General features: G+C 41.6%; 1 protein-coding gene across 3 annotated transcripts in view; it reads right to left on the bottom strand.

Moving 5' to 3' along the window:
- LOC106578615 (receptor-type tyrosine-protein phosphatase N2) overlaps nucleotides 1-12,437 on the bottom strand; it is a 284,623-nt gene that overhangs the window by 88,260 nt on the left and 183,926 nt on the right. For all 3 annotated transcript variants that reach the window (XM_082965664.1, XM_014157619.3, XM_045702162.2), the window contains one exon: nucleotides 11,851-11,915. In XM_082965664.1, the coding sequence (XP_082821790.1) occupies nucleotides 11,851-11,915 (65 nt within the window). The remainder of the gene's footprint in view (nucleotides 1-11,850; nucleotides 11,916-12,437) is intronic.

Genomic DNA, 12,437 nt, shown 5'->3' with positions numbered 1-12,437 from the left:
TTTTTGTGAACGTTTATCGTGAGTAATTTAGTACATTTTTTGTAAATTCACCGGAAGTTTGCGGGGGGTATGCTAGTTCTGAACGTTACATGCTAATGTAAAAAGCTGTTTTTTTTATATATAAATATGAACTTGATTGAACAAAACATGCATGTATTGTATAACATAATGTCCTAGGGTTGTCATCTGATGAAGATCATCAAAGGTTAGTGCTGCATTTAGCTGTCTTCTGGGTTTTTGTGACATTATATGCTAGCTTGAAAAATGGGTGTCATGCTTCGAAGACTCCCAGGACTTCTACTTCAATAACAAATGTTGGTTTGGTTCAAAATAATCCATAGTTATATCCAAACAGCGGCGTTTTGTTTGTGCGTTCAAGACACTATCCGAAAGGGTAAATAAGGGTGACGAGCATGGCGCAATTCGTGACAAAAAAATTCTAAATATTCCATTACCGTACTTCGAAGCATGTCAACCGCTGTTTAAAATCCATTTTTATGCCATTTTTCTCGTAAAAAAGCGATAATATTCCGACCGGGAATCTGCATTTAGGTAAACAGAGGAAAGAAAATAAAGCATTCGGTCGACTCGGGCACGCGCCTAAGCCCACAGTACTCTGAGCGGCCACTTGCCAAACGCGATAATGTGTTTCAGCCAGAGCCTGCCTCGATATCCTTCAGCTTTTTCCCGGGCTCTGAGAGCCTATGGGAGCCGTAGGAAGTGTCACGTTATTGCAAAGATCCTAAGTCTTCAATAAAAAGAGCCCAGATGAAACACAACTTGTCAGACAGGCCACTTCCTGCATGGAATCTTCTCAGGTTTTGGCCTGCCATATGAGTTCTGTTATACTCACAGACACCATTCAAACAGTTTTAGAAACTTTAGGGTGTTTTCTATCCAAAGCCAATAATTATATGCATATTCTAGTTACTGGGCAGGAGTAGTAACCAGATTAAATCGGGTACGTTTTTTATCCAGCCGTGTCAATACTGCCCCCTAGCCCTAACAGGCTAAGGTATTTGAATAACGCACCACGGGATTTCACTGGCTGTTACGTAGGTGGGACGAAATCGTCCCACTGGCCCTAGAGAAGTTAACTGACTTGCCTAGTTACATTTGTTTTTAAAACACTTTAAACCCCCTATGCTCTGTTGAGACCCCTTTTTCAAAGTCACTGAGATCTCTTCTTTTAGCCATTACCCTAAGCATGATGGGATGTTAATTGCTTTATTAACTCAGGAACCACACCTATGTGAAATAGGCTACCTATTATATGCCCCTTGTTGGTCATACCGCATATAAAGTAGGACTATCTGTGGCTTAGATGCGCTATAGGCACATCTCTCTCTGCATTATTGTGCACAGAATCCCGCCAATTTGTGCGTATTAATTGTGTCAATATTGTTTGCCATTTGTTTGTGAATGTCTATCAATTCCCCGTTTAAATACATTGAATGTTCATCTGTGAGGTTACTGCTAATCCACGCATTTCCCCATTGATTCAGAATGTTTGGTTACGGTCATTTCTGTTCAGTAATTAAGTATAATATACATTCTTACCGTTCTCATTCTCAAAGTGGAAATGTTGTTTGGAGAGCTCACAAAATGCGCAACTCTTGTTATAAAGAAGCTTTGGTTTATTTAGCTCTATTTACCTGTTTTATGTCAATGGCTTCATTGTCTTTTGTTTGGAGCACATGTCTGGTTTCTCCGTCTTGTTCAGCATTGTGTGAACAGCACGCGCTTGAACGCAAATAGATGTAGATAGATAGCCTGCCATTTGGCCTTCCGCAGTTTACTTTTAGGTTACTCACTTTTAGGTTACTCAAGGGGAGGCTGTATCTGAGTCTGGTATCTGAGTCTGGCGAGGTGCCTGTTCTTTATTGGTTATGATTGGTTTTGAATACTGACATGTGGAAGTCAGAACTTTGTATATACATTCAAAACATTAGGAACAACTTCTTAATATTGAGTTGCCCTCAGAACAGCCTCAATTCATTGGGGCAGGGACTACAAGGTGTGGAAAGCAGATTTAACAGGTGACATCAATAAGGGATCATAGCTTTCACTTGGATTCACACCCCATTTACACCTCTACCTGGCTGCCTCCTGCTGAATCTTTGTCCTTACGACTGCTAGAAGGCCCCTATTTTACACTATCATTTAGATGTTAAAATCTTTTCAAATGGCATTGCTCTCATGCTAGCCCTCACATTCATTATGGTGCAGGAAATTGGCAAGAAAGCCACCAAATCCAGTTGCCAGAGGTCATCATTGCCCGTGACCTTTCCCTGAGATGAGATTTGCCCGTGCTTCCCCAGGACTCTGATTGGGGGAGACCATGAGTGGTTTCCCCCATTCTAAGATAGTGGCATTTACCGTTGGCATTTATTCCTACATGACATATGATGGGATTATACGCTAATGTTTATTTCTCCTTCATCCACTTCCATTATAATTGTCATCCTTAAAGGTTCCAGAAAGACCGGTAATGCAATTCCGCAGCGAAAGCAGACAGATAGACCACAAACGCACATAGGCACGTGGACACAGACGTATACAAGTCTTGCTAATGTATGCTATTTGCGGAGACACACATCTACATCAGTGGAGGCTGCTGAGGGGAGGACGGCTCATAATAATGTCTGGATAATGGAGGCTCATAACAATAGCATTACCACGAGCCCGTCCCCCCCAATTAAGGTGCCACTAACCTCCTGTGATCTACAAAACATGAACACGTGCAATCACATACATACACACAAATGCACAAACACAACACACATGCACACACACGTGCACTCGTGCACACACACCGTGCGGAGACTCAGCTGAGATCCCTGCCTGTTAAACAGTGCATTCAGAAAGTATTCAGACAACTTGATTTTTTCCACATTTTGTTACGTTACAGCCTTATTCTAATATTGATTAAATCGTTTTTTTCTCTCATCAATCTACACACTATACCCTGATAAGACAAAGCAAAAACTGTTTTTTTGAAATTTGTGCCAATTTATTTAAAAAAATGTATTCAGACCCTTTACTCAGTACTTTGTTGAAGGACCTTTGGCAGCGACTACAGCCTAGAGTCTTCCTGGGTATGACTCTGCAAGCTTGGCACATGTATTTGGGGAGTTTCTTCCATTCTTCTCTGCAAATCCTCTCAAGCTCTGTCAGGTTGGATGGGGAGCGTTGCTGCACAGCTATTTTCAGGTCCCTCCAGAGATATTCGATCGGATTCATGTCTGGGCTCTGGCTGGGCCACTCAAGGACATTTAGAGACTTGTCCCGAAGCCACTCTTGCGTTGTCTTGGCTGTGTGCTTAGGGTCATTGTCTTGTTGGAAGGTGAACCTTTTTCCCAGTCTGAGGTCCTGAGTGCTCTGAAGCAGGTTTTCATCAAGGATCTCTCTGTCCTTTGCTCTGTTCATCTTTCCCTTGATCCTGACGAGTCTCCCAGTCCCTGCCGCTGAAAAACATCCCACTGCATGATGCTGCCACTACCATGCTTCATTGTAGGGATGGTGCCAAGTTTCCTCCAGACGAGTCGCTTGGCATTCAGGCCAAAGAGTTCAATTTTCGTTTCATCAGACCAGAGAATCTTGTTTCTCATGGTCTGAGAATAATTTAGGTGCCTTTTGGCAAACTCCAGGCGGGCTGTCATGTACCTTTTACTGAGGAGTGGCTTCCATCTGGCCACCCTACCATAAAGGCCTGATTGGTGGAGTGCTGCAGAGATGGTTGTCCTTCTGGAAGGTTCTCCCATTTCCACAGAGGAACTCTAGAGCTCCTTTCAGAGTGACCATTGTGTTCTTGTTCACCTCCCTGACCAAGGCCCTTCTCCCCTGATTGCTCAGTTTGGCCAGGCGGCCAGCTCTAGGAAGAGTCTTGGTGGTTCCAAACTTCTGCTATTTAAGAATGATGGAGGCCCCTGAGTTCTTCAATGCTGCAGAAATGTTTTGGTAGCCTTCCCTAGAGCTGTGCCTCAACACAATCCTGTCTCAGAGCTCTAAGGACAATTTCTTTGACCTCATGGCTTGGTTTTTGCTCTGACATGCAGTGTCAACTGTGAGACCTTATATAGACAGGTGTGTGCCTATCCAAATCATGTCCAATCAATTGAATTTACCACAGGTGGACTCTAATCAAGTTGTAGAAACATCTCAAGGTTGATCAATGCAAACAGGATGCACCTGAGCTCAATTTCTCATAGCAAAGGGTCTGAATACTTACATAAATAAGATTTTTCAGTTTAGAATTATTAATACATTTGCTAAAAATTCTCAAAACCTGTTTTTTCTTTGTCATCATGGGTTATTGTGTGTAGATTGATGAGGAAAAAAAGTTAATTCATGAATTTTAGAATAAGGCTGTAACATAACAAAAAGTGGAAAAAGTCAATGGGTCTGAATACTTTCTAAATGCCCTGTATATGATTTACAATTGGTTGAATAATCAGTTGACATGCACCTCAGGGAATTCTGTGCTTAGTAAGTGCCTATCCACATAAGCAGTTTGCAGGAGTTATCAAAAACATGAGGCTGCTGTCAGAATGTCAATGAATCTCAATTTACCCACCATCTTAATCAGATTGTGGACAGGTAACTGTAAACCTCCAGCCTCCTCCTCCTTCACTGTACTCAGAAATACTGATAAAAAATGACAACTGGAACGCTGATAAAAACATATATTCTAATAATAGTCGTTAATGTAAATGCAATGATTTTAAAATCAAAATGGTGAAAAACTTCAGGAAAAACCTTCAGGGATTATGTTGTATTTTAAGAACATGATACACAGCCTCCCACTGTAATGGCACCAAATGTTCAGGTGCTAAAAGCAGACATTACACATTACTACTCTCCCCCTCCCCCAATGTGACATTTTTTCTCTTCAGCTCCAATTTACCTACTCAACAATGCGAGCAACTTTTCATTTAAAACATAACATTATGACACTTGAATAATGCAATCAAACCATATTGCACTCTTCAATAATGCAACAATTCATAATGTGCAGACAATTAAAGGGTTTATTTCTCGTTAATCCACACATTAAATTAGCTTGCACGAAAATAGCACAGCTGGCTAGCTACTGCTAGCTAGTAATGTTAGCATATCAAGCATAAAGGTTTACTCCTCTCATACAAATATAAAAGTACAGTACATAGTGTGGAAATACCTTCCTAGGTAGCAAGCTAAACAAAATTATTTCAAAATTTTTCTTAGCTACATCGTAATAGCTGCATCAGCTAGTTAGCTGACAGCCATGAATACGGCCACGCAAATGACTTTCAAAGCTGAAATCTATATTTAGTTTGTCTTCCGTATCAATTCTATTTGAACTATCATTTTATGGAAAAAACTATGAGAAAATATGGAAAAATGAATAATGAAATGTTAACTATATTAATCAGCCCGTGTAATCATCTGCCAGAGAGTAGCCACAATCGGCTCGAGTCCCAAGTAATATATTTGGGCCAGATAACTCACACCGAAATCGGACCGAGCTCAATCCCCACATCCCAGCCATAAGTAATACTGTCGAAGGCGAGCCAGACTTGGGCTACATGACGTCGGCTGAGTCTGACTCTCAGCCGAGTGCCCCAACTCTCAGCTGGAATCGGCCCAGATCCACTGTGCTAGCTGGGGAATGCTGACTTTGGATAATGTTAGCTGAACCATAGCTAGATATTTCTTAGGCCTACATTCCAACTTTAGTGTTTTAAACTTACCTTAGAGCAAACCAGGCTTAATTTTATAAATATCATGAAAGTCATTATATGAGGTAAAATGCAAACTGCGAATGAAAAGCAAACTGTTTGCATAGCTAGATTGTATTTTGCTTGGATGATCAGTGGAGTCAAGGGGAAAAAAAACACCATTGAGATGAGCTTTTTTAAAGCTATGGCATCAATTTCAGAGTGTAACAGGCTTTTACTGCAATTTTCAGGTGGAAACTCAATAAAACAAGTCTCAAATATAATAAAATGTCTATACATTTCATTTTTACTGTATCAGTGTTGGGCTCAACACGACAATTCTGTTTACACTGCCCTGCATGGAGGGGGGAAACTGAGGGCCAAGTGCAAGTGTCGTGTGTGACCTCCGGAGGTAGTAGTCAAGACTTGACAAGTTCACAAGTTTACATTACAGTAATAAGTATAGTCTCAGGATTTTATTCGATACCTCTTATGAATCTCCAACTTTCGTCAATGTAAAAAGGGCCTATGTCTGCATACAGCTGGCTAACGCAAACCTTTGCAACCCTTGGCTCCTGCACCATCTCTCTCTAGCTCTCTCTCTCTCCAGATGCTCAGTGACTCATCGACCCCTCCTGATCACGAACAGGATGGGAGGAGAGGAGAGTATGCACAGTCACGAAGCTCTGTGTGCCTTTTAGGAACGTCTCTCCATGAAACGGAGGACTGCTATGGTATCCATACTAGAGGCTGATTCTCCAAGCGGCTGCCTGGGGTGCTGCAAGGTGTGTGCACGTTGATATTCTCCATAGGATTTTCATTAACTGTCAATGTCAACATTTCACAGCCCTAGCGAAGAACTGATGATAGAGTGCTAGGATTGAGATGAACAAAAACATTGTATATTTTAGGTATTCTATGTCCCCTCTTGGCCCTCTCACTTTTCCCTGAGAGAGTTTTTCACACATTCACAGGAGTGCTGTTAAGGAGACACTAATGTGATCTGGACAGCAATATCATTGGTAAAACATAATGACAACAAAATGACTTACAAAATGCCATGCTTATTTTAAAGAGCAACTGAACTCGAAAATCAACTTCTCAGGTTTAAAACGGCCTATTGATATTAGTCAGAAACATGTATTTCAGTGCCAAAATGGACAATAAAAATGTAAGTAGGATAATTTTGGTCATAAAGTCAGTATAATCCAAAACAGAGTTTTGTTAGATTTGAGTAACTTAGGTTATCATGATATACAGGAGAGTTGGGTTTTGATTTTGAACATGCCCACTTCCCCACTAACACTTGATAATGCCTAGGGAGAATTGTCATGCATGGAGAAACACCTGCAATGCATGCACTGCGCTGATTGAGCTCTATCCAAATCGTAGCAGCCAGAACCACTCAGTGACACAGACCTTCCCCTTACACAGCACCCCGGACTTGTTTACATAAGACAACACTTTGCCAATGTTATGTTGAAAGAACACTTGGCCCCTAAGACCATTTTGGAGTTGCCACTTGTTGATGTGTTCAATAGTGATAACTCGAGTATGCGAGGTGCTTGACTTGGACTGAAATAAGTGCCGGTACAGTGGTAGGCTTGATTACCAACAACGACGAGACGGCCTACAGGGAGAAGGTGAGGGCCCTCGGAGTGTGGTGTCAGGAAAATAACCTCATACTCAACGTCAACAAAACAAAGGAGATGATCGTGGACTTCAGGAAACAGCAGAGGGAGCACCTCCCCATCCACATCGATGGGACAGTAGTGGAGAAGGTGGAAAGTTTTAAGTTTCTCGGCGTACACATCGCCGACAAACTGAAATGGTCCACCCACACAGACAGCGTGGTGAAGAAGGCGCAACAGCGCCTCTTCAACCTCAGGAGGCTGAATAAATTTGGCTAGTGACCAAAAACACTCACAAACTTTTACAGATGCACAATCGAGAGCATCCTGTCGGACTGTATCACCGCCTGGTAAGGCAACTGCTCCGCCCACAACCGTAAGGCTCTTCAGAGGGTAGTGAGGTCTGCACAACGCATCACCGGGGGCAAACTACCTGCCCTCCAGGACACCTACACCACCCAATGTTGCAGGAAGGCCAAAAAGATCATCAAGGACAACAACCACCCGAGCCACTGCCTGTTCACCCCGCTATCATCCAGAAGGCGAGGTCAGTACAGGTGCATCAAAGCTGGGACTGAGAGACTGAAAAACAGCTTTTATATCAAGGCCATCAGACTGTTAAACAGCCATCACTAACATTGAGTGGCTGCTGCCAACATACTGACTCAAATCTCTAGCCACTTTAATAATAAAAAATTGGATGTAATAAATGTATCACTAGTCACTTTCAACAATGCCACTTTATATAATGTTTACATACCCTACATTACTCATCTGATATGTATATAATGTACTCTATACCATCTACTGCATCTTGCCTATGCCGTTCGGCCATCGCTCATCCATATATTTATATGCACATGTTCTAATTCATTTCTTTACACTTGTGTGTAAAAGGTAGTTGTTGTGAAATGGTTAGATTACTTGTTAGATATTAATGCATGGTCGGAACTAGAAGCACAAGCATTTCGCTACACTCACATTAACATCTGCTAACCATGTGTATGTGACCAATAAAATTTGCTTTGATTTGGTAGCCTACTCATTTTGGGTGCCGGTACTGTTTATATTTAGGTGCAGGAACTCCATAATACTTTTCAGCTAATATTCTATAAGAGGTGCAGGAACTCAAAATTTAGATGATGTGCACTTGTGTCCCAATTGCCTCTTGTCCATTTTCTCAAATTCGAAACCCATTCGCAAGCATCTTGTCACAACGCAACCGGTTTTGTAACATGATTCCCTATGAAACGCTGCCAGACAGATGCACACTCTGGTAATAGATAGTGAGAAAGTTGTAAAACATAACGTCACCGAAGCACACACGTCACACTCGTCAGTGACTTGATGGCTTGCCTGCTTAATGCGCTTGTTAGCTACTACTAGCTAGCTTCATTGACAAACACATATGGAATTTAGCTAGCCAGTGATTTTGGGCACTGATGAACAGTGTGCATCTTGTGCTTTATTTTGGATAGTTTGACAGCTTGCTGATGAATGATCAAAAATCAGTCCTGCACAGCAGTAGACTCGATACTGTCTGCAGTGCACTAGCTACTAGTTTTCATGCACATTTGTTTACTTGAGAACTACTGCACTAAATACCTTAACCAGATGTAAAATTGCGTGGTAAAAATGTCAAAAATAATGACAAATTTCTTGATTTATCTTAAAAGAATTCTGACTATTTCGAGGTAGTGTTAGTGGCTATGTTGTTGATACTGTTTTTGGGTCTCTCCTGAGACACCGCAGCAGCTACAGTGTCTCAAAAGGGACAAACAACAGTAACTGCCAGAGTACGATAACACACCCACATTGAACCACACCCCCCAAGACTGAAATCAAAAGTTTCTTAATCTTAATGAGCAACATAAAAACACATGCAGAATCTGTGATTTCAGTCGCTCTTTAAATTGTGTTTTGTTTTTGTGGTAAATGTAGCTAATGAGTCGCAAAACAAGGACATTTTTAAGAAAATGGGTTCTAGAAAATCTATAGGAGGACCAGATATTGTGAAGTCTATCGATTAGGGTCCAATCTCCTCACTTTGACATTAGCTTATCTTGGTCAACATCTTCTACAATCGATGTCTGTGGTTTTTAAGCTGTTTTGTCATTTGGCCCCATTTTTAACAAAGTCAGACAGGGTTAAGACGGAGAGGCTATGGCTGTGTCCTAAATGGCACTGTGTTCCCTAGGTTAAACTATAAAGTAAATAGGGTGCCTAGAGCTCTGGTCAAAGTTAGTGCAACATAAAATAAATAGTTTGTCATTTGGGACACAATCTGTGTCAGCTCCACCCTCGATACTCTTAACAATTCCAGGTTGGTTTGTTCCATGCAGCTCCACTCTCGATCCTCTTAACAATTCCAGGTTGGTTCGTTCCATGCAAGAGCTGGCACATTCCAACCAGTCTCTGTAAGCCTGTGCTACAGTGTAGGAATCCTCCAATTTAATTGCAACAGGATTTAAACCCCATCACATCTAACTGGTTGTGCCTTTATTAACTTAATTTAATTTACTTTATTTGTCAATGTATTCAGTTATCTACTTAAAACTAGGGCACCATTTAAAACTTGTGTTTTGCAAGCTAATGCATAGTTACTGACCCATGCTTTGGCATCTAGCTGAGGTACCCACTAATAACAATATCAGCGGTCACCCCATAAATTCACCGACCAATAGTTGTGTTCAATTCCATTTAAACTAATGCATTCTGAGAGCACTCTCCACAGGCACTCTCAGCAGCATGTTCTGCCACCGTTTTCAGAAAATTATCAATCTGTCCCCATTCAGGGACTAAAAACCACTGGGATGAATTGAGCCTTATTTGGGTTCGGACTATGACAATGCCAATACAGAAAATGTATAATTACAGGGCTTGGCTCTCACTGTACTTCCCTCAAATACACATTTTCTAATCACACACACACACACACACATGGACATGCACAGACACACACACACACACACACACACACACACACACACACACACACACACACACACACACACACACACACACACACACACACACACACACACACACACACACACACACACACACACACACACACACACACACACACACACAGCATCTGTCTCTGATTTCCCCCTCCTGAGGTAAAGGATCTCTCCCTCACTCCGGTTCCCTATAATTGCAGCTAATTATCAACAAATAGGACAAATATGACAGATCACAGCCCTCCGTCACTGTTTGCCTTGTGCTTTCTGTGTGTTGGACAAGAGTGAAGATGGAGTAAGAGGAGAAAAAGACAGTCAGAGAGATAGAGGGCAAGAGAAAGGGAGAAAAGGGTAGATGAGGCGAAGGAAAAGAGGACTTAAAAAAGAGGGAGGTAAATGCGTAGGCATAAGCAAGAGATTCACAGTAGGATTAAATCAATCGAAAAGAGAATAGAGTGTGTGACAAAGTCCATAGAAGGGATTGACCCAGGAAAACGGTCCCGACTATGTTACCCTGTTGCCATTGACGACGGCAGCAGCCCACACACAGGCCACGTCCATTTAGTTCCCAGCATGCCTCGCGATGATCTTCATGGCTCACAGTGCCACCGCTGTCTGTCTCATTTCCATAGAAAAAATTCTAGGAGGGCTACAGCCCATCAATGGCTGCTTGATTAGATCCTCACCTTCCCCATACAACTTATGAATATTTATTAGCTGCGTCGCCATCGAATGAACGCACATTTCCCCTGCTCTCATCCCAGCACTCATCTTAAGTATCTTTCTGGACTCCTCTTAATTTTTGTAATGAATATGTCACAGCCAGCCATAATGTCTAGACATAAAATGACAGCTCTCCAGATAATCTGCTTATTGTTCCTTGTCTGCTATTTAAAGTGTCAAAACACACTGCAATTTGTCTTGTTGTTCTTTATTCTCCATGGGAACCAACAACCCTAAGGAGGACAGGAAATGAATACAGAGGATGTGTATCAAAGCGACACATTTAACAGGAAATACGTTTTGCATTCATTTCAGCTCATGATCAATGTCTGGTCGCATAATGGGGGCCTTGTAAAGGATGCGGGCGGTATGGATGGCCAAGCTGCCATATCTGGAGCCATATCACTGGAGAGAGCCCAGTGTACAGAGACACTATGGTTTCTATAAGATCTGTGAGCTTTCAGGTTTGGTTAAGTTCCTTTACAATGAAACATGATGCATGTTGGGTGTTGGACGATGAGCTCAGTATTCTCTTTAGGGACTTTACGTGGTAAGATCTAACTATACAATATCACACAAATGATATTCAATATACAGCCTCAGTTGAATACCATTGTAATGTCACATAACATCACATTGAAGCAATCCAGCATCAAGATGACTTCCAGATAAAGAAAACATTTTTGGGGGGTCAGTTCTTTACTTCGTTCGACACTGATATAGTCAGTGTTGGATGTTCACAGCGCAGAAATAGAGTAACTAGAAATGCCAACCCCATTCAAGTCAATAATACTATGGTTCCCAGCTTGAAACAGACGATGAAACAGGACTTACATCACTGACACCAGCCTCCAGGATCTTCACACCCGTTTCCTTCTCCAGCTGCTTCTTCTGCTGAACTGCTTGGGAAGACACCAGCACAAGACCAGAGTTGTGTGTGAGTGGAATTAGTAAGAAAAATAAAACATAATGGAATGAGTAAGTGGAAAGTGAAATGAATGAGTGGAAAGTGAAATGAGTGAGTGGAAAGTGGAATGAGTGAGTGGAAAGTGAAATGAGTGAGTGGAAAGTGAAATGAGTGAGTGGAAAGTGGAATGAGTGAGTGGAAAGTGGAATGAGTGAGTGGAAAGTGGAATGAGTGAGTGGAAAGTGAAATGAGTGAGTGGAATGAGTTCTGTGTATGTGAGGAGAATGAATATTTTTTTTTATCAACTCCTCCAAAATGTCCATTCATAATTCACACAATAATTCACATTTCCTGTTGCTGCAGAGCAATTTTGTCTGCTGTGAGAAACGGGTCAAATTAAGATTGTATATCTGTACCAATGAATGTTTAATATTTATTTGAATGTAAAAGTGCTAGTCGATGTACTGCGTAATTAATTTTGCTTGGTTCTTGCAGTAGTTAATAGGATCGCAAT

The sequence above is a fragment of the Salmo salar genome, chromosome 19, assembly GCF_965601325.2.
Source record: "Salmo salar chromosome 19, fSalSal1, whole genome shotgun sequence".
Taxonomy (NCBI): domain Eukaryota; kingdom Metazoa; phylum Chordata; class Actinopteri; order Salmoniformes; family Salmonidae; genus Salmo; species Salmo salar.
The sequence above is the reverse complement of the archived record's forward strand: the minus strand, read 5'-3'. Positions and strand labels throughout refer to the sequence as shown.